The following is a 23,576-nucleotide window of genomic DNA, read 5'->3' as shown; positions in this document are numbered from 1 at the left end:
CTGTAACAATGTGCCACTGATGGTATTAACTGAGCATATTTCTATCCAGTTGGACAACAATTCCCAAAGAGGAGGACTATCATAGATGCTTATTTATCATGTTCTATTCTAGATATTGGTTAATGATTTCGACAAAGGAAATGAAATATAATTGTAATTTTGACCATGACATAAAACTAGATGAATAATATAATTCCTGAAGATAACTTTGGTAGTTTGGATCTCTTGGACTAAACCAATAAAAAAATCAACATATTAGTGTTAAATGAGAAGTCCTACACATATGTTAGTAAAATAAATTGTGGTCAGGCAGTATTGAAAGGCATATGAAACAATATGGAGATTTTATCTGATACCAAATTTATGAGAGGTTACAGTGATCAAGAGCAATTGATAGAAGCATAGTTCACAGGTCATGGAAAATAACAGTTCTGCAGAACAAAATATTCTCAGTGGATTGTGTTCATTTCTGGGTGAAAATTTGTAGAAGGACATGGAACGAGGGAAAATTAGAAGGTGACTGGTGTGAGAGCATACAAATATGATCTCCTGGAGAGAAAACTGATGGAGTATTTGCTCTACAGAGAAGAGAGCTAAAGACTTAAAAGAAGACACAAAATCCATCCTAATACTTAGAAGAACTGTCAAGGAGAAGAAAGCTCTAGAGGGTAAAAACAGAATCAGTGGGAGGAAGTTGTTTGTAGATGGACTTTAGCTCAAACGAATGTGTGGTACTGTAACAAACAAGTTGTCCAACAAGAATGTGGTGTCTTACAAGTTGATGATCTCTCTCCTTGGAAGCTCAAGCAGAGTCTCGAACACTGAGATGCTATAGAAGGGATTCTGGTAGAGTCCGAGATTCAACGAGGCTCACTCTCTCCCTTTCCCATATTTTCACTTATTAAATTAAATAGCATTTTCCTTCATTACTATCCTTTTTATTGCTGGGGTGCTCTTTAAAAGTTATGAGAGTTATGAGTTTTCTTTTTGGTTAATACAACAAAACCATATTAAAAAAAAAAAGTCCCCCTTCCTTTGGCCAACTGCAAAACCTCCTCTTTTTCTTTTCTTTTTTCTTCTCTTTTCTTTTCTTTTCTTTTCTTTTTTTTTTTTTCTTTTTTTTTGGCATTCAGGGCCTGCTTGGCCAATATTGTGTGAAGATAGCTTAGTCTTTAGATTTCTATTAACAATTTTTTTTAATTTTTAATTTTTTAGAGAGAGAGAGAGAGTAGAAGCAGGGGAAAGGAGCAGAGGGAGAAAGAGAGAATCTGAAGCAGGCTCTATGCTCAGCATGGAGCCCGATGCAGGGCTCAATCCCATGACCCTGGGATCATGACCTGAGCTGAAGTCGAGAGTCAGAGGCTCAACCAACTGAGCCACTCAGCCAGGCGGCCTGTCTTTAGCTTTTTTAAATACTTGTGTTCTCATCCTGGGTATGTCTTTTGTTAGCCATTTTGGTTTCCTTTTCTAAAAAAATGAGGACAGTGGTACTTACTATGGGCTAAGTGAGATAACCCATGTAAAGTGCCTAGTATATAAAGTCCAATAAATGTTGATGTTCCTCCATCAATGCCCAGGACATGCTGCCCTCCATGACATAGCTTTATTTCAATTACACAGTAGTATTCTCCTCTGGTGATCCTAGAATAGTGGGCCATATCTGAGTTTACGAGGACATTCTTGGCTCATGCATGCTGTCACAGCATAATTATTAATAGCATCCCGTTTTGCCCTCAAGTGTCCAATTTTGACAAGTCATGGGATCATCCTACCTAGAACTTCCTCAGCGTCTTCTGTAGGGCATCTTTCAGTTCCTTGTTCCGCATACTGTAGATCAAAGGGTTTAAAATAGGAGTGATGAAGGTGTAGACCACGGACACCACCCGGCCCATCTCAGGAGAGTAGCTGGAACTGGGAGACAAGTATATAAAGCTGGTGCATCCATACTGCAGGAGGACCACTAAGATGTGCGAGGAGCAGGTGGAGAAGGCTCGGTGGCGCCCTTCCGTTGACCGGATCCGTAAAATGGCTGCCACGATGAAGACGTAGGAGATGGAGATTAATGAGAATGGGACGCTTAGGACGATGAAGCTGACGATGTACAGGGCAGTCTTGTGAATGTGTGTGTCCGCACAGGCCAGGCGCATGACAGCAGGCATGTCACAGTAGAAGTGGTAGATCTCATTGTTGTTGCAGAATGGGAGACGAAAGATCAAAATAGTCAGTGGTAGCGACAGCAGGAACCCCAGCACCAGGGACCCTACCACCAGCTCCACACACAAGGGCCAGCTCATGACGTGGGTGTATCGTAGAGGGTAACAGATTGCTGCAAACCGGTCATAAGCCATGACCGCAAGCAGGACACAATCAGCTCCACCCAGGAAGACAAAGAAAAACATTTGGGTCCCACAGCCAGGGATGGAAACAGGAGTCCTGCCCATTGAAAGAAGGTTCGCCAAGGCCAGTGGGGCAATGGAAGATGTATAGAAGATTTCCAGAACTGCCAAGTTCGCCAGGAAAAAGTACATGGGGATGTGGAGGGAGTGGTTGATCTGGACAATGACTGCAATTGTGGTGTTTCCGCTGAGGCTGATCAGGTACATCGTCAGGAAGGCCACAAAAATCCCTACTTGTACCTTAGGGTCAGCTGAGAATGGACGAAAGAAGAATTGTATCTTTGCAGTTTTATTTATTTCTTCCATGGGTAGTGTGCTGGATCTAGAAAAAGGAAAGATGACATGTGTCTCTAGGTACCTCACATTTAATGTGACGCAGTCACATTCCCCTGTTTAATGTTAGAGCACTTTCTGAGGTACCTCAGTGGTTAGGGGCACCCTTTCATTTCAGAGCAAATCGTGGAATATTATAATTTACACATATGCCACTCCTCTCATTTCCTCCTCTACCCTGAAGAGGAGGACTGAGAGATCCTCCATGGTGGCGATTTTGATGCTCTTTGCATTGATTCTGGTGCCTAGCACCATGCCCGATACAGGAAGCTTTCCAAGAAGTATTTACTGAATGAATGAACGAGTCAAGTCAGCTTAAAGTTCAAAGTTACAAAATGGATAAAATAGGGTATTATCTCATCATGGGAAACTCAAAGCAAAAATGTTTTAGGAAAGTTTAATTGGATGTAGGTTATAATTTAAAGAGAATTGTGGTCCTGGTGTGCTGTGATATTACAGCACACACTGTAATTTAGCTCGACACCTAGAAACATTGATTCAGGCTGCTTTCTCTCCTTTATTCAATTTGTTCCTAAATGCTGATAGTTTGTCCTTCAAAAATTTCTCATATCTATTGCTTTGGTCCTTTTCTAGTGCCCCAGTCATTTCTATCCATTGTTATCTCACATTTGGGTTCCTGTAATAGCCTCCTATCTAATCTCCCATTTTCCTTCCTCTTCCCGTTATCATCCATTCTGTTCTCCATTATCACATTACCCACCTACTTAGTCATTTTCAGTGCCTTCCCATTGCCTAAATGACCTTCATGCTCCTCTGCTGATGATTCCAGTGTCTCTTGGACTTAACTGTTTTAGGCTAATCCCACCATGGCCTCAATTATTCCTGTCATGTACTATGGAGTCTACTCATTGGCCTCTTCTCCATCATTCTTCTTTGTGCTTCACATACTTCTATTCTCCTTCCAGTTAGAAATCTCATCATCTCTCTTTTGCCTAATCCAAATCCTGTTCAACTTTCAAATTCTAAATCATGTTCTTCTTTTCATGGTCTTCCTAGGTCACTCCAGTTAAAAAAAAAATCCCTCTCTCCTTTCCCTGAAATTCTATGTTTCTCTGAGTGTTATGATTTTAGTGCTAGTACACTGTCTTTTATTATATCCTATTCCAAATTATATTCTATGTTCCCTGAGGACAGAGGATGCGTCTTATGACAAATTGTCATTTATTCCATGTTAAGTGGTAGGCATGGTGGAAAATGATTTCAGTGTATTAGTTCACTTAGTCCACAAAGCCATTTTAAGAGGCCTGTACTATTATCATCCCATTTTACAGATGAAGACAGAGGCTTAAAGAGGTTAAGACATGTTTTGAAGTCACGCAGGTAGAAAGTGAGAGAGGAAGGATTTGAATACAGTCTATTTGACCACAAAAGTCTCGTGCTTGATTTTGGTTCATACCATACTGCCTCCTTCTATACTACTTTATATTTCCTAAATGGCTTTGTTATTTGATTATATTTTCATCCATAGGTAGAACTCTAGATGGTCAATGGTAAAAAGAGCACCTAAGATCTGAGAACAAAAATGTTAGATTACAGTATTTTCAGATTTGAAAAGCATAATTACAATCTAGACTGTTGTTTTATTTAGTAAATGCTGCCCGTAACAATGTAACAAAAAGAATCTCCTTTCTTTCTCTTATAAGGAGCAGGGAGAAAGGATTTGGTTAAAAACTATGATGTTTGGGTGAAGACGGAGGAGAGTGGTTTAATTCATCCTTCACGAGAGACAACGTGGAAACAAAGAGAAGGTCTTCTGTGGCCCAGGCCCCGGAGTCCTGAGTGATGTCCAAAGGGTCTTCATAGGAGCCTGAAGTTTTAATATCCTGTCTTCTGGTGGCTAAGAGTCTAGTCCCAAAACCAACACAGTAGCTTTGTATTGAACCAAACCTATTCAGGTGAATACAAATGAATAACTCAATTCATAAGAAGGACACTAGAGATGGAAATTCCAAATGGTGCCTTCTGTTCATTTGCTTTTTCAGTTACCACCTCCTTGGGCACAGGAAGTCTTGGGCATAAATCCACCTAATCTCCTCAAAGCACATGAGTCTAAATGCAATGTATAGGCTGCATTGGCTTCATTTTATTACAAGGTCTAGAAAAGGGAAAAGGAAATCAAACATAGAGAAATACTATGAAATCCAGGGTTCTGAATAAGAAATCCAAGTGCCACATTATCCAGTTTCCTATCTAACTATTCTCTTCATTTCTTTCTGCAAATTTCCCCACCCATGGTAGTCTCTTCATCGTGACAAGATAAAGATGTAAGTTAGGTTCTATCTGGAAGCTATATGAATTGTAGGTTATATGAAGTGCTTTCGTTATTGCAAAGAAGAAACCAAGTAGACACATTTCAAAAGATGGTCTTGATATTTCTTTCAGATACTCCTTCTATATGATGCCAAAATATTGAACCAAATGTTGCGCATCGTGCAAATAATTAACTCTAAGCTTTACTGACTATTCTTTATATAAATCCTGAGGGATAGTGGTGGTTATTTGTATCTATGCATGCTTCCGAAACCATATTCCGGGTGCCTGGGTGGCTCAGTCAGTTTAGCGTCTGACTCTTGATTTCAGCTCAGGTCACTATCTCACAGTTTGTGGGTTTGAGCCCTGTGTCGGGTTCTGTGCTGGCAGCATGGAACCTGCTTAGGATTCTCTCTCTCCCCACTCCGCCCCGTCCCTCCCCTACTCATGCTTTTTCTCTCTCAAAAACAAATAAACAAACTTAAAAAAAAATGTGTATATTCTACAATCTACAGGGTACAAAGCTATGTCCAGGACAAAAATGAAGTCCCAGAATCAAGATGGTGCAGCTTTCTTAAAAGGTCAATTTTACCTTGAAAATTTTTGCAAAATTATTTCATGTAAAAAAAAGTGGAGATAGTATACATAGAAGGAAAATCTGCATGAATTTTGGGAGATTAAAAACAAGATTTCCAGGAGATTTATTACTTGTGGCTGCTCGCCAAGTCCTTACGAATATAAATTGTCTCTCATGCTAATTAATTAGTACTTAAATAGAAAAGCTTTAGATGTTCTGATTTAGACCATAGATTGGCTATTACCCAATGAAAAATAATTTTCCAGACTTCCCAAATATACAGTCTTGATTTGGAGAGTCTCCTCCCTTATTATTCAAAAGAAAACAACTCAAGCAGTAGTCACCATTTTCTAAGACAAGTGAGGCTCAGAGAAAACACTCAGGGGATAGCCAGTCTTTGGAAAGATGGTTTATCATCTCCTGAGACTGTTTACCATCAGACAATGAAGAACATGGCTCCACGAGTTCTCCACGAATTGTCCTTCATGTAATTCCTGTCCGGGTTGATTAGTGGCCATAAAAGGTCACAGATGCCCACAGAATCAGAGCTCTGGCACATTATCTGGTCCATCTCTTCCAAAGAGATTGCTCGACTTGTCCAAGCATTTTTTAATTCATCATTTAAACATGCAAGGCACTGCAGGGGATGCAAAGATGATTGGGATGTCATCTGTTCTGTGCAGTCATAGGGACAAGACTGTTGGCCAGATTTCCCTTTATTCTTGTTGTGTTTAAAACACTTTTGCATCCCCCCCTTGTCAGTTTCCCTCAATTAAAATTGTAGGCAACATTTAAAATAAAGGCTGAAAAGTTAGTTAAAAGGTGGTCTTTTCACTAAGTCAGTAAACTGCCTCTTTGGTTAGACAACTAGAACTTAGGAAAATGCGTATATAAAACAAGCACATAATTTGGGGGAGATGATCCTTCCAAGAAATATGTTACAGAGGAGGCTATGCTGGAATTGAATGACGTGCATTCAAATTCCAGCTTTCTACTTAATAGTTTTGTGATCTTGCTAAGTCACTTGCTCTCTCTAAGAGAGAGAATTCCATTTGCTCAGAATAACACCTCACTTTTTTACAAGAATGTTGTGAGGTGAAAATGGAACAATGTCCATAAAAGAACCTACTGGGATGCATGGCAGTGTATAAAGTATACTGATTCATTGATTCCTTCCATTATCTATCTTGAGACTGAGAAAGACTTAAATTGCTGGGTAGAATGCCTGGCAGGTGTATCTAATATTTTTTGGGAAATCTTTTACACACCTCTGGTTCCATTTCTAGTTTCCTATGTCACCTTATATTGCATAATTCCTCTTTGAATAGAATGAGCAGTGGCCACTGTCTTAGAAATTAGTTGTTACTATTAAAAGATAGCTTATATAAAATGTCTTGACTTCAGGTTTATCTGGCCTATTTGACCTACAATGGCATATCTCTTAGCACAAAGTTGGACTCACCTACAGAGGAAGATGAACTCTTAACTTGGGAGTTTTGATCATAGGATGAACAGAGAAGGAAGAACAATGTTATAACCATCATTCACAGGACAAAAACCCTGTTTGAAGCATAGTGTTCGTGGTTTCTGGAGATACTCATACCAGCTGGAAGATCTATTTGTAATGATTCAAAGAAAATGTCCCAATGTCAGATGTACCAAACAAAAGATATATTTGTCCTTACAAGACATTATTGAATAACATTTTCTATATGTCTGAATATATGTGAATTTCATATATGAACTTATGAAGTCATAAGTATCATTCATAAAATGAAATTAAGATTTCATATCCATTTATATATCTCAAGAGATTAGATACCTAAAGAGACTCTACTCTGGAAGAGTCTTTTGTGAGAATTTTCTGGCAGCAGCATCTGGAAAGAAGAAATGCCAATGTGGTATTGCTATACTCAAATATGTTGAATCATATGGAATTTGTTTCTGAAAACCAATAATGGTAGCATTTAGGCAATTTCACATGATTCAACATAATACTTTTACAAGCATATTTTGAATATGTCAAAGGAAATATTCAGGTATTTAACCATAAGTTATTCTCCTACTGCATACCAATGGGCAACATTTATTGGGCACTCATACACTGTGCTAATCATTTTTCAGGGATCATTTCACTTAAGTGGTCCTTCAGTGAATATTCAACAGATACCTTTATTGTACAAACTTTTTAGATGAAGAAATTCAGGCTTCTGGGTTTGATGAACTTGCTCAGCTGTTAAATGGCAAAGTAGCACTTAATTCTTAGGTCAATCTGGAAGCAAGCCTAAGCTTCTACCATTCAAATAAACTGTACAGGGGCGCCTGGGTGGCTCAGTAGGTTAAGTGACCAACCCTTGATTTAGGCTTAGGTCATGATCTCATGGTCCATGAGATCGAGCCCCGAATTGGGCTTCGTGTTAACAGTGCATAGCATGCTTGGGATTCTCTCCCTCTCTCTCTCTGCCCCTCCCCATACTCTCCCCCTCTGTCTCTCTCACACACAATAAATAAATAACCTTTAAAAATAAAAAAGAAAATGGAACTGAGCAATGCACTATATGTGTAAGGCTGAATGTTATGTGTCCTAGAGAGACAAAATTTTTAATTTTTTAAAGTTTATTTATTTTGAGAGAGAGAGAGAGAGAGAGAGAGAGAGAGAGAAATCACAAGCAGGGGAGGGGAAGAGAGAGGGAGAGAGAGAATCCCAAGCAGGCTCCATGCTATCAGCATGGAGCCCAATGTGGGACTCAGTCTCACGACCATGAGATCACAACCTGAGCCAAAATCAAGACTTGGATGCTTAACCGACTGAACCACCCAGGTGCCCCCCAAAATTTTAAATTCCAATCGTCCACTGTCAACAAAACTATTTCACTGGAAAGTGATGTGTCACAAGACTTCCTCAGTTTATTACAAGTCAATGCTCAGTCCTCTAATTTGTAATCTCTCTCTTTTCCTTTTTGCTCCTCCTTTTCTTCCTCTTCACCCACTACCCATTTAATCAACAATATTTACCTTAATAAACCCTTTATTTATTTTTTTTTTTAATTTTTTTTTTCAACTTATTTTTGGGACAGAGAGAGAGACAGAACATGAATGGGGGAGGGGCAGAGAGAGAGGGAGACACAGAATCGGAAACAGGCTCCAGGCTCTGAGCCATCAGCCCAGAGCCCGACGCGGGGCTCGAACCCACGGACCGCTAGATCGTGACCTGGCTGAAGTCGGACGCTTAACCGACTGCGCCACCCAGGCGCCCCAATAGACCCTTTAAAAAACGTTTGTTAAGGCTCTACTTTATGTAAGGCATAGCTCAGGTGTCTGGGAAAAGGAGGAAACGTGTAGAGAATGAGAGAGGTCAGTGTTCAAAGAGTTCAAAATTGAATGAGAGCAGTAAAAATAGTAAAAGTCAAATTCACTTAAATATTCTCATGAAAGGATAACATGCCGGGCACACAGGCATATCTCTGTGCAATAATGTCTTTTGAAAAATGCATGTAATTAGAATTACCTTTTAATGCATAAGGGGATTCTCAATGTGAAGGATCCTCCTTGTAATTCCTTTAATAATAGAAATGAATGTTTCCTAATTTTTCGGCTTCTGTAAGTTTGAAGTTTGGAGTGATGGATTTTTTTAAACTAGAGGAAGCCTTAAAAGTACTGACATCTGGGGCGCCTGGGTGGCGCAGTCGGTTAAGCATCCGACTTCAGCCAGGTCACGATCTCGCGGTCCGTGAGTTCGAGCGCCGCGTCAAGCTCTGGGCTGATGGCTCAGAGCCTGGAGCCTGTTTCCGATTCTGTGTCTCCCTCTCTCTCTGCCCCTCCCCCGTTCATGCTCTGTCTCTCTCTGTCCCAAAAATAAATAAAAACGTTGAAAAAAAAAAAAAGTACTGACATCTGTATGTTTCAGTGCTAGTTAGCGGTGAACTCTTAATCTGATCTAGAGTATGATCCCTTGATCTTTTTGGACAGAAGCTCCTTCTTGCCACTCAGCAATTTGAAGAGCATGGATTTTACGGTATGTATTCTTGAGTTCCCCTGAAACTGTCGTGTGTAAAACATTGGTTCTTCTTAGGAACTGGACTTTGACTCTTTCTCTGAAAGGCTCCGTCCTTAGCTTCTCTTCCCTGGCCAGTGTCTACCACAAGGCTTGGCTTTTACAAACTAGGGATTTTCCTAATCTTCTCAAATCTGATGTCTGGGAGGAGATTCTTACCTTATGCTGGACTCATGTGGACTGTAAGCCATTGCAGATTTACTTGGATCCTTTGCCAAACACTGAGAACCCCAGGAATCTGCCCCTAGGTCCTTCTGTCCTCAGAGGATCCCCAGGCAGGTATGCTGATCACTTCTAGATTCATAGATCTGGCTGTTTCAGGACACTTCTGAATCAGGTTAAAACACTTCTCAAACTCAACCTGATTCCTATATGATCAACTCTTAGCCTGAAGATATGTTCTACCCTGCCTTTTTCTTCTTTGTATAAAGTAACGTCTGGGCTTTACTTACTACATCTCTGTAGTCTAAAACTTACCTTTGAAGTTCCCCTGACATTCAGACTCGAAATTATCATCCAGTAAGGACATTCATAACTAATCTGGCTAAAGCGACATTCTTGGTCCCCTGAGATGACTGAGGTGTGCCTGGGAAGCAGAAAGCAACAAGATTAAATACAATGTTCCTTAAAAATTAAAATTGCATCAGGATTATTCCACTGGTACATCTTCCCTGGGGGTCATCTTTTAGTAACTTGTTGATAAGTTCAATGATGAAGTCGGTTGGGGAAAGAAAAATTATTTTCACTTGATTTACCTTGAAATCATGTTTTTAAAAAGATCACTTCTACATGCAGCATTTTCTTTTCTTTTTTTTAGTGGGGAGGGCATATTTTGCAATATCCTCTGCTCGCTTTGCTTCTGGAAAAGTAACTTCTCCTAATTTTACTTTATAGTTCTGATTTTTAAAAATAGCTTTTTTGCGTTAAAAATTTTAAAATATTTATTTATTTTTGAGAGAGACAGAGAGAATGAGCGGGAGAGGGGCAGAGAGAGAAGGAGACACAGAATGAGAAGCAGGCTGCAAGCTCCAAGCTGTCGGCACAGAGCCAGACTTGGGGCTTGAACTCAAGAACTGTGAGAGCATGACCTGACCCAAAGTCGGATGCTTAACCAACTGAGCCACCCAGGCAACCCTGTTTTTGTTTTTTTTTTAATGTTTATTTTTTTATTTTTGTGTGAGAGAGTGCAAGGGGGGCTGGGGCCGAGAGGGAGGGGGACGGAGGACCCAAAGGAGGCTCTGTGCTGACAGCAGCGAGCCTGATGCAGAGCTTGAACCCACCAACTGTGAGATCATGACTGGAGCTGGAAGTTGGACGCTCAACAGACTGAGCACCCAGGCGCCCCTTTGTATTTCTGATTTTACTTCTTAGTCTATTTTGCTGGCTTCTTCTCTTTCCCTAACTTCCCCTCGAGGTGGGTCTTGGTCCTAGGTCCTCTTTTCTTATTTATTTATTTATTTTTTTGCAAATGGTTCAGTTTCTTTAGGCTTTAAATACAGACAACAGGCTGATGACTCTCAAATGTGTTATTTCCAGCCAACCTCACCCCTGAACTCCAGACTTGTATATTCACTGTCTACTTGACATCTCTATTGCATCACTGATGAGTATCTCCTGTTTCACATATCTAAAACCAGAGCCTCCACTGACCATCTACTTGGGTGTTGAACCATTCAAATCCTGACCTTAGTCTCTCAGTAATATTTGTTGAGATTAATGAATAATGATTCTTCATTCAAATTCATCCAAAGACATGGTTTTCTTTCAGTGTCCCCTGGAGAAATGAAGGACCATCTAGAGTTCTTTTTTTATTTATTTTTAGTTTTTGTTTTTATTTAATTTATTTTTTAAATTTACATCCAAGTTAGTATATAGTGCAACAATGATTTCAGGGGTAGATTCCTTAATGCCCCTTTACCCATTTAGCCCATCCTCCCCTCCCACAACCCCTCCAGCAACCCTCTGTTTGTTCTCCATATTTTTAAAAAAAAAATTTTTTTTTTCAACATTTATTTATTTTTGGGACAGAGAGAGACAGAGCATGAACGGGGGAGGGGCAGAGAGAGAGAGGGAGACACAGAATCGGAAACAGGCTCCAGGCTCTGAGCCATCAGCCCAGAGCCCAACGCGGGGCTCGAACTCACGGACCGCGAGATCGTGACCTGGCTGAAGTCGGACGCTTAACCGACTGCGCCACCCAGGCGCCCCTGTTCTCCATATTTAAGAGTCTCTTATGTTTTGTCCCCCTCCCTGTTTTTATATTATTTTTGCTTCCCTTCCTTATGTTCATCTGTTTTGTATCTTAAAGTCCTCATATGAGTGAAGTCACATGATATTTGTGTTTCTCTGGCTAATTTCACTTGGCATAATACCCTCTAGTTCCATCCACGTAGTTGCAAATGGCAAGACTTCATTCTTTTTGATTGTTGAGTAATACTCCATTGTGTGTGTGTATGTATGTATATATATATATATAATATAGAACATGTATATATATACATCTTTTTTTTTAAATTTTTTTTAACGTTTATTTATTTTTGAGACAGAGAGAGACAGAGCATGAACAGGGGAGGGGCAGAGAGAGAGGGAGACACAGAATCTGAAACAGGCTTCAGGCTCTGAGCTGTCAGCACAGAGCCCGACGCGGGGCTCGAACTCACGGACCGTGAGATCATGACCTGAGCCGAAGTCAGACGCTTAACCGATCGAGCCACCCAGGCGCCCCTGTATATACATCTTCTTAACCAACTGAGCCACCCAGGTGCCTCGTATACCACATCCTCTTTATTCATTCACCCATCGATAGACATCTGGGCTCTTTCCATACTTTGGCTATTGTTGATAGTGCTACTATAAACATTGGGATGCATATGCTCCTTTGAAACAGCATACCTGTATCCCTTGGATAAATACATAGTAGTGCAATTGATGGGTTGTACGGTAGTTCTATTTTTAATTTTTTGAGGAAGCTCCATACTGTTTTCCAGAGTGGCTGCACCAGTTTGCATTCCCACCAGCAGTGCAAAAGAGATCCTCTTTCTCTGCATCCTTGCCAATGTCTGTTGTTGCCTGACTTGTTAATGTTAGCCATTCTGACAGATATGAGGTGGTATCTCATTGTGGCTTTGATTTGTATTTACCTGAGGATGAGTGATGTGGAGCATTTTTTTCATGTGTCGGTTGGTCATCTGGATGTCTTCTTTGGAGAAGTGTCTATTCATGTCTTTTGCCCATTTCTTCACTGGGTTACTTGTTTTTTGGGTGTTGAGTTGGATAAGTTCTTTATAGATTTTGGATACTAACCCTTTATCTGATATGTCATTTGCAAATATCTTCTCCCATTCTGTCAGTTGCCTTTTAGTTTTGCTGATTGTTTCCTTCGCTGTGCGGAAGCTTTTTATTTTGATGAGGTCCCAATAGTTCACTTTTGCTTTTGTTTCCCTTGCCGCTGGAGACATGTTGAGTAAGAAGTTGCTGTGGCCAAGGTCAAAGAGGTTTTTGCCTGCTTTCTCCTCGAGGATTTTGATGGCTTCCTGTCTTAAATTTAGGTCTTTCATCCATTTTGAGTGTATTTTTTGTGTCTGGTGTAAGAAAGTGGTCCAGGGGGGTGCCTGGGTGGCTCGTCGGTTGAGCGTCCGACTTCAGCTCAGGTCATGATCTCACAGTCTGTGGGTTCGAGCCCTGCATCGGGCTCTGTGCTGACAGCTCAGAGCCTGGAGCCTGCTTCCGATTCTGTGTCTCCCTCTCTCTCTGGCCCTCCCCTGCTCATGTTCTGTCTCTCTCTGTCGCAAAAATAAATAAAAACATTAAAAAAAAATTAAAAAAAAAAAAAGAAAGTGGTCCAGGTTCATTCTTCTGCATGTCGCTGTCCAGTTTTCCCAAAACCACTTGAAGAGACTGTCTTTATTCCATTGAATATTCTTTCCTGTTTTGTCAAAGATTAGTTGGCCATACATTTGTGGTTCCATTTCTGGGTTCTCTATTCTGTTCCATTGATCTGAATGTCTGTTCTTGTGCCAGTACCATACTGTCTTGATGATTACAGCTTTGTAATACAGCTTGAGGTCTGTAGAGCTCTTTTTTAAAAATTTTTTTTTTCAACGTTTATTTATTTTTGGGACAGAGAGAGGCAGAGCATGAACGAGGGAGGGGCAGAGAGAGAGGGAGACACAGAATCGGAAACAGGCTCCAGGCTCTGAGCCATCAGCCCAGAGCCTGACGCGGGGCTCGAACTCACGGACCGCGAGATCGTGACCTGGCTGAAGTCGGATGCTTAACCGACTGCGCCACCCAGGCGCCCCATGTAGAGCTCTTTTTTTAAAGGTCATTTATGACATTGTGGAATGAGAAGGGATTTAGAGGACATTAAATGGTTCCATCTCTAATCCCCATATCTCAAAAGGCCTTCAAGATTATTAATGGAGGGAGTGCCTGGGTGGCTCAGTCGGTTAAGCATCAGAGTTTGGCTCAGGTCACGATCTCATGGTCCGTGGGTTCGAGTCCCACATCAAGCTCTGTGCTGACAGCTTGGAGACTGGAGCCTGTTTCAGATTCTGTGTCTCCCTCTCCCTCTACCCCTCTCCCGCTCACACTGTGTCTCTCTCTGTCTTTCTCTTTCTCTCTCTCTCTCAAAAATAAATAAACATTAAAAAAAGATTACTAATGGAGTTTCTAAGGTAATTTTATTATTTCAAAAGGCCTAACATGTCATACATTTTCCCGGGATAATTTTATATTATTATTATTATTACTGTTATTATTATTACTTGTGTTTTTGTTTATTTAGAAGATAGAGTTAGGTAGGTAGTAATTTTTAAAACATGGGGTTTGGAGGCAGTATATATAAGAATGGCTCAAAGAGTAGGTCTAAATTCAGACAGATTTGGTTTCAAACCTTGGCTCAGCCAAGGGCTGGATGTGTGCCTTTGGGTAAGTGAGTTAAACTTTCTAAGCCTTACTTATCTCACCTGCAAAGTGGGAATGATAGTGCTGCTTCTCGCTCATAGAGTGGTTGCGGAGATTGAATGAGATAATGCACATGCAGTGTTTATCATGTTACCTAACCCTTTCTTAGCTTTAAAATCATGACGGTGGGGTTCATGGAGAAAACACTGTAAAATTCATGTGGTGCAGAGAATGTTGAGAGCTACTGATTTTATTCATCCAGATAGCTATCCCTAATATTTTATGTCCCAGCTAAAATTGAACAATAAAAGTTGTATATATTTGAGGTATATAACGGGATGTTTTTAGACAGGTATACCTTGTGAAATGAAAACTACAATCAAGCCAATTCATGTACCCATCACCCCTTAGAGTCACTTTTTTCTTTTTGTGGTGAGAATACTTCATATCCACTCGCTTAGAAAAGTTCACATATACAATGCATTATTATTAGCTGTACTCACCATGTTGTACAGTGGGTCTCCAGAACCTATGCATCTTATAACTGGAAGCTTTGGCCAGCATCTCCCCATTTCCCACACTCCCCAACCCTTGGTAACCACCCTCTACTGGGTTTCTGTGAGTTCAATGTATTTTAGAGTCTACATATAAGTGTTATGATTCGGCATTTGTTTTTCTCTGTTTGGCTTATTTCACTTAGCAAAATCTATAGGTTCATCCGTGTTGTCACAAATGGCAGCATTTTCTTCTTTCTCTTGCCTAATTACTCTGGCTAGGACATCCAGTGTTACGTTCACTAGAAATGGCAAATAATAAATTTATGTGCAGAGCTACTGAAAAGTTATTTGATGTATTTCAACAGAGATTCTTTTTTTTAAGTTTATTTATTTATTTTGAGAGAGAGGGAGAAGGAGGGAGAGAGAGAGTGCATGAGTGGGGGAGGTGCTAGAGAGAGAGAGGGAGAGGATCCCAAGCAGGCTCTGTGCTGTCAGCATGGAGCCTGACACAGGGCTTGATCCCATGAATGGTGAGATCATGACCTGAGCTGACATCAAGAGTTGAACACTTAACCGATTGACCCACCCAGGTGCCCCTCAGCAGAGATTCTTTATAAAACCTCTGAGTGAAATGGGAATAGAAATAAACTGCTTAAATATATTATAGTTAATTTTTATCTACTCTGTAAATATTTACTGAGTGCTTATTGTGTGCCAGAAACTGGGAGTACCATGACAGATAAATCAGGGAAGATTTCTGCTTTTGTGCTCACATCATTGAATGCTATTTTATTTTTATTTTTTTTAGCGTTTATTTGTTTTTGAGAGACAGAGAGACAGAGTGTGAGCAGGGGAGGGGCAGAGAGTGAGGGAGAGAATCCCAAGCAGGCTCCAGGCTCCAAGCTGTCAACACAGAGTCTAACGCGGGGCTCAAACTCATGAACCGGGAGATCATGACCTGAGCTGAAGTCAGACGCTTAACCGACTGAGCCACCAGGTGCCCCAAATGCTATTTCTGATGTAGGCAACTCTTCTAAGTACATCACAGGTATCACTGTGCACAATTACATCATGAAGGAGGTGCCATTATTATCCTCATTTTTCAGATAAGGAAACTGAGGGCCAAGATGTTGAGTAACTTATCCAAGGTCATGTAACTAGCAAGCGACAGCTCAAAATTCAAACCTATGCTGTCCCTAAGCAGGGATCGTCAAAGTAGGGTCTATAGGTCATATCCGTGGGCTGCTGGGTTTTGTAAATGATGTTTTATTGGTGCACAGCCATCTTTATTCCTCTCCCTGTTCTCTGCCTGCTTTCGTGTGGCCCCAGCAAAGTTGAGCAGTTGTGACAGAGGCCGCTGCATGGCCCACAACGCCTCAAACAGATGCTCCCTGCGACTTCGCAGAAAATGCTTGCCAACTCGTGCCACAGAGGCTGCCACTTCCTATGAAAAACTGTATTGAAATCTCACAGCGGGTAGCATTATAAATGGTGGATTAAGTAAACCATGTTCACAAGGTGTCAGGTGCTAGACGGGACTCTCAGTATCACCATGGTTAATCAACACTTTGGAGGTTCTAAATAATGCAGCAAGACCAGAAAATAAAATAATTGGTCTCAGATGGTATGATTTTACCCCCGGAAACTGCAAGGAATTCTTAATTTAGAACTTCTATACGTGTAGTGGTCTGGGGTGGGGCCTGAGAGTCTGTACTTGGATCAGGCTCCCAGCTGATGCTGATTCTGCTGATCCCCGTATCATACTTTGAACACCAGTGTATTTATTGCCAACACGTGGTCTAGGGTGTAGCTTTGAAGTTGTTCAAACTGGGTTCTATTCCTAGCGGTCCCTCTTTTAAGATACCTAATTTTGGTCAAATTATTTACTCTGGAAGCCCCAGTTTCATCATCTGTGAAATGGAGGTAATCGTGGGTAATAACACGTGTGACGTCCTCAGCAGCAAATCTGCCCGTAGTAAGTATCCAGTAACTGTCAGCTCTATTAATATCTCTTACAGGTCAAATTTCCTTTGGATTTCTACTTTGACAACCCATGGGAATCCAGGGCAGTAGGAAATTTCCAAGCTACTTATTCTTTACAAAGCCGGTCAGATAAAGTAAACTGTTGGAGAGGAGAGCCACGTATTTTTTTCTCACATCTAGACAGACCTCCATATAATTGAGCTTTGAGGGGAGGAAGAAAGAGGGGTGCACGTAAGGAGCTGGGTGAGTTTGATTCTGGGGCCACTAGTCATTCCATGGCAGATCCAGCCTTCTGACCATCTCCCTGCCTCTTCTCTTCTTTCTACTATGTTCTCTGCATCAGAGCTGAGTGACCTTGTTCCAATACAAGGGCCAGCATATCTCTCTCCTTAAAAGCTGTAGTGGTTTCCCATAACACTTACAATGGAATCCAGACTTCTAACTGTGGCCCTCAACCCTGCGTGATTTGTGGCCCCCTTCCTCTGATGTCCTCTTTCCTTTTTCCCCATCACTGACTCCTTTCCACCCCTCCATCCACATTGCTATTCTCGTGGTTTACTAAACCAGTCGTAAAATCCCTGCCTCAGGACCCTTGCATGTGCTAATGCTTCTCCCCAGAATGCTCTTTCCCTACTGTTTATTTTGACATATTCCAGCGGCCTTGTAAAAATTATTTTATTTTACTTTTTATTGTGATAAGAATATTTAACATGAAATCTACCCTTTAAAAGATTTTTTTTTGTGGAGGTGCCTGGGTGGCTCAGTCAGTTGAGCCCCCAACTCTTGATTTCAGCTCAGGTAATGATCTCACAGTGTGTGGGCTCAAGCCCCCATCAGGCTCTGTGCTGACAGTGCTGAGCCTACTTGGGTTTCTCTCTCTCCCTCTGTCTCTGCTCCTCCCTGCTTGTCCTCTCTCTCTCTCTCTCTCTCTCTCAAAATAAAAAAATAAACTTAAAAAAAATAAAACTTTTTGTGTGATTTAAACAATTTGGGGGCACCTGGGTGGCTCCGTGGGTTAAGTCTCTGACTCCAGCTCAGGTCATGATTTCATGGTTCGTGAGTTTGAGCCCCACGTTGGACTCTGTGCTGACAGCTTAGAGCCTGGAGCCTGCTTCAGATTCTGTGTCTCCCTGTCTCTCTCTGCCTCTTCCCTGCTCAGGCGCGCGTACTCTCTCTCTCTCAAAAATAAATAATCCTCAAAAAACTTTAAAAAATTTTAATTGAATTAAAGCTGACTTATATTATATTGGTTTCAGGTATACCACACAATGATTTGGCAATTATATGCACTGCAGAATACTCACTGTGATAAGTGTAGTTACCATCTGTCACCATAGAAAGTTATCACAATCTTATGGACTATAATCCTCATGCCGTACTTACAACCCTGTGACTTATTTATTTTATAACTGGAGGTTTGTACTTCAAATCCCCTTTATCTATTTAGTGTACAATATAGTATCATTAACTATAGGCATGATGTCATACAGCAGATTTCTAGAAGGTAATGATCTTGCACCTGCTTTTTCGTTTACACTTTCAGGCCTCCATTCACGTCACTTCCCCAGATGGGTCTTCCTCGACTTCTTTAGTGGAAGTTGCCCACCTCCATCCTACCGCTCTGCTGTATCTTCCACATGCACTTATCATTCTCTGAAATTACATGATTAATTTTTTTTTCTCGTTTCTTGTCTGTTCTTTCTCATGAGGATATAAACTTCATCAGGTCAAGGACGTTTCCTCTCCTGTTCATGGCTCTATCTCCCCTTTCCACATCAGTGTCTGGGACCGGAGTAGGCAGGTGCTCAATAAATAAATGTCAGCTAAATGGACTCAGTGAGGACTCCTGTGAAGGGAGGACAGGACGTGGTTAACATCGGGCTCTGGCATCCCTCAGGAGAGGTTTCGGGAGACTCCGGCAGTTCGGCCTCCCTGGCATCTGATTGATGTGGAATGTTTGCAAGCTCTGAAGGAAAAAAATGCTTTAAGATCCCTCTGCTAACTTACCCTCCCAGTGATTTTCAACCCACCTGAGGTAGGATTTGGCTTTTGTTTAGAAAAAGCCTCTCTGGTGATGGGTTCCCTCCTTTTTATTTAGAAAACACTTTAAAAAAATTTAGGTGATTAGACAATGTACAAAAAATTTGCGAAAACCATGCAAACATACTCATTTCTGTTAACAGCACATATTTATAACTGTCTCTGGTCTCTCTCTTTTTTTAATGTTTATTTATTTGTTTTTGGAGAGAGAGAGAGACAGAGCACAAGCAGGGGAGGGGCAGAGAGAACAGGAGAGGAGACACAGGATCCAAAGTAGGCTCCAGGCTCTGAGCTGACAACAGAAAACCTGATGTGGGACTCGAACTCACGAACCATGAGATCATGACCTGAGCTGAAGTCGGATGCTTAACCAACTGAGCCACCCAGGTACCCCAGCTGTCTATGGTGTCTTATGGCTTTGGTCCGGTTATAAAGTTTCACAATGTTGTGATTGTGGTGGGTAGGGTACTTAGCCTTCTTTGTTTATATTTCAAACGACAGACCTCAACTCACACTTCCCATTTTTTAACACTGTCTTCTCTATTCTCAGCAAAGGCCTTCTAATCCACAGAATTCACACACCTGGATGTTTTAGTTCCTTGTGGGCTGTGTGATTTGTTGCTTTTTCATTTTATTTTATTTTTTTAAAGTTTATCTATTCTTGAGAAAGAGAAAGAGCATGAGCGGGGGAAGGGCAGAGAGAGCGGGAGACCCAGAATCTGAAGCAGGCTCCAGGCTCCAAGCTGTCAGCACAGAGCCCCACTCGGGGCTCGAACTCACGAGCCGTGAGATCATGACCTGAGCCGAAATCAGACGGATGCTTAACCTTCAGAGCCGCCCAGGCGCCCCTGCTTTTTTCTTTTAGGTACAGAAACAATACCGCTACAAATAGCTTTATATGAATGCTTTTTTATTCCTTTGACTCACTTCTTTAGAATTAGTTCCCAGCAGCGGGTGTATTAAGTACCTGAGTTTTTTTTTTAAGATTCCCAATTAGTAAATGATGGGCTGTCTCCTATAGATGGAATACAGTAAATCATTATTCTCCCACAAGTTCACATATATATTCACCATGCAAAGGTGACAGATGTGGGGAGATGCACACGGAGCAGTGGCTAAGCATGTGCAACCTTCAGCCTTTGGGTTGAAATCTGCACTTTGATTTCCTCATCTGTAAAATAAGGTCAGAATAACACCTAGCTAAAAAAAAAAACAAAACAAAACAATTAGCACCTACCTCATAAGTTTATTACAAGAAGTAAACGAGTTACTTGTCATAAAGTGCTAAGAATAGTACCTGACACCCAAGAAATGTTGATTATTATTATTTGTCACGGAGGAGCCATCCGCAGGCACTCCGTATGTGTTGGCTGGTATTTTAGTCTTATTCTTCTTTCCAGTTTTCCCTGCTGTGATTCAAGATATTTGGCTTTCGTCAGGCTGGCTGAACTATTTTTAAAAAGTTGAGTTGCATTTGCCATTGGCAAATCGTGTGTGTGTGTGTGTGTGTGTGTGTGTGTGTGTGTGTGTTTGTGTACAAACAAAATAAGAAAGCTACAAGTGTGTTGGGTAGCCAGGGGGACAGAGACATGTACACAAATAACTCAACAGTGAACGATGTAGAGTGAAGGAGATGTGTCGTCTATGCACCGAGTGCAAAGAATCAGTTTCAAGTCTCCATATCATGGAAAGTTTCCATACCCCGCAGGGGGTATGGTGCTCTTTCGAGGCTTGGTGGCTTCGGTGGGGCTGCTTCCCTACAACGGTTGATGTATAGGGGCTGTTCTGCATAGGCATTCAAGGAAACTGGCAGTCTGGGCCAGACAACCCTCCCTCGCCCCCCTCCCGGCGCCGCCGCCCCCCCCCCAGTGTGTGTGGGATTGACCATAAATTACATGGATGAAGGACTACATGCATTCATGTAATGACACTTTTCTTATGTGGTGGCAATTGTGATGAGACAAATACTTTTTTTTTTAAGTTTATTTATTTATTTAAGAAAAACAGAGCGAGTTGGGGAGGGGCAGTGAGAGAGGGAGAGAGAAAGAATCCCAAGCAAGCTCCGTGCTGGCAGTGCGGAGCTGACTTAGGGCTCAAACTCACAAAACCGTGAGATCATGACCTGAGTCGAAAACCAAGAGTTGGACGCTTAACCGACTGAGCCACCCAGGTGCCCCAAGACAAATACTTTTTTTTTTCTTTTCTTTTCTTTCTTTCTTTCTTTCTTTCTTTCTTTCTTTCTTTCTTTCTTTCTTTCATTTTCTTTTTGTTGTTGTTGTTGATGTTTTATTTATATTTGAGAGAGAGAGAGACAGAGTGTGAGCAGGGGAGGGGCAGAGATTGAGGGAGACACAGAATCCGAAGCAGGCTCCAGGTGCTGAGCTGTCAGCATAGAGCTCCACACGGGGCTCAAACCCACAAACTGTGAGATCACAACCTGAGCTGAAGTCGGACACTCAATCTACTGAGCTACCCAGGCGCCCCCAAATATTTTTCTTAAGGAAAGGTTCTGTATAAATTGGTTACTTTGCTCTAAAAATTTGCAAAATATTATACTCCGCAGTTTGAGTACCACACTGCTTGTCTCTCCTTTTATCATATTACAAGCTTGTAATTAAAATTATAAGAGTTTGATGTTTGTTAAAGGGTATTGGAAAATACAGAATGGGAAAAATATCTTTCAGGCTCATCACTCAAAGACTGGATGTGTGTGTGTGTGTGTGTGTGTGTGTGTGTGTGTGGTGTAGAGATTGTAACTTTTAAAATCCCATTTTGTGTGTCGTGTTATATCACAAATATTTTCACATTATTACATTGTCTTCATAAATATAAACAATTGCATAGTGCTTCATCAGCTGAATTTAGTGTTCTGTATGAAGTTGTTTTCATTGTTTCCTATTAAGATTACACTGTGATTTTTGTCTTATGTATAAAACTTACTGTTGTTATGGTTGTTATATTTTAGATTAATTTTCTAACTTTAGAGTCCTGAAGTGGAATAACTCAACTTAAATTCAAATGCTCTTTTTTTTATTTGGAAAATTTCAAACCTACATGAATTAAGAGGATAGTAGAATGAATACTTAGGTATGCATTACCCAGCTTGGAAAATGGTCTGTATTTTGACAAAATACAAGCATTTAAAAATATTATTTTGTGGACGCTTGGGTGGCTAAATTAGTTGAGAGTCCAGCTGTGCCTCTGAGCTCAGATCTTGATCTCAGAGTTGTGAGTTCAAGACCCACATTCGGCTTCGCGCTGGGCGTGAAGCCTACTAAAAAGAAAAATATTATTTTCCCAAAGTGTTGAACCTTTTACCCCTCCCCCGGTGACTTTGGCAGTGCTCATTTCTCTACAACTTTAGCAGCACTGAGGATCATTATTAAAATCCAAACCCAAAGAAAATGCAGTACTAAAACTTGGCTCACTTGTTCAACAACAAAAATAATTAATTTGCCCTACCCCTGTAGTTTAGCAGAATTTTTGACCTGGCCTGGCCTCAGGATCCCCCAAGAAGATCAATGCAAGGAGCTCTCTTGTAGTTTTGGCCATTTGAATGTCATTGAAAATTCCATAAACATCATGCATGTCTATCTTGAAGTAAATTAAAACTCAATACAATGTAAGGGTCATGTGCATAAGGACCTGGCAACTTAGATCAAAGGATGTGGAAAAAAAAAAAGGAAGAAAAAAAAGTGTGTGTGGGGGTGCCTGGGTGGCTCAGTTGGTTGAGCATCTGACTCTTGATTTTGGCTCAGGCCATGATCTCATGGTTTGTGAGTTTGAGCCCCAGATGGGGCTCTGTGCTGACAGTGCAGAGCTTGCTTGGGATTCTCTCTCCCTCTCTCTCTGCCTCTCCCCCACTCACACTCTCTCTCTATCTCTCAAAACAAAGAAATAAACTAAAAAAAAAAAAGATGTGGGTGATGAGATGGGCCAGTAGGGCATGTTCATCAAGGGATTTCCTGACCTTCCAACCCCACCCCGTGAGTCGTGTTAGTTTTACTTATAAAAATATCTTGTGACCCGGACTGTAATAATTGTGTGTGATACTACAAGCATAAGAGGTTCTTTTACTTTTTTTTTCCTTCAGCTTCACTGAGGTGCAATTGACAAAACTGAGGTTCTTCTACTTGCTAAGTTTAGAGTCAATGTGGAGTAATACAATTTAAAAAGTGTTTAAGAGGGGTTGATCCAGGATAGACACCATAAAAATGCAGATGGCGGTGGACAAATGAAAGAAGGCAAAATAAGAGGAGGGTCCATGTTTGGCAGACAGAACAAAACAAAACGAAACAATTGGCTTGTTGAGTGTTGAAGAAAAAAATACGATAAGAAAATCCCGAGTTTGGGGACTGGGGAGGATAGCAGCATGAGTTATGTTTAACTTCTCTGGTCTTCTACGTCCACGTGTGTAACGGCTAAAGGAAACACCTGTATTGCCTGCTTTCTGGGCTCGATACGGGTATCGCATGCTCTTCGTATAAATGTGTATTTTTAAGATGTTGTGGTAACTGGAT

At 41.1% G+C, this 23,576-nt stretch overlaps 1 protein-coding gene across 1 annotated transcript; it reads right to left on the bottom strand.

The window, feature by feature from the left end:
* Nucleotides 1-1,394: 1,394 nt before the first annotated feature.
* OR10V1 (olfactory receptor family 10 subfamily V member 1) lies at nt 1,395-3,314 on the bottom strand. The gene has a single exon (XM_040495049.1). The coding sequence runs from the start codon at nt 2,700-2,702 to the stop codon at nt 1,773-1,775; it is 930 nt and encodes a 309-aa protein (XP_040350983.1). The 5' UTR covers nt 2,703-3,314; the 3' UTR covers nt 1,395-1,772.
* Nucleotides 3,315-23,576: the final 20,262 nt, after the last annotated feature.

Source organism: Herpailurus yagouaroundi, unplaced genomic scaffold (assembly GCF_014898765.1).
Source record: "Herpailurus yagouaroundi ecotype Mexico unplaced genomic scaffold, PumYag 187, whole genome shotgun sequence".
Classification (NCBI taxonomy): Eukaryota; Metazoa; Chordata; class Mammalia; order Carnivora; family Felidae; genus Herpailurus; species Herpailurus yagouaroundi.
The sequence above is the reverse complement of the archived record's forward strand: the minus strand, read 5'-3'. Positions and strand labels throughout refer to the sequence as shown.

Bases quoted from the DNA above. Each gene is read 5' to 3' on its own strand.
- OR10V1 (XM_040495049.1), bottom strand. From the start codon at position 2,702: ATGGAAGAAATAAATAAAACTGCAAAGATACAATTCTTCTTTCGTCCA.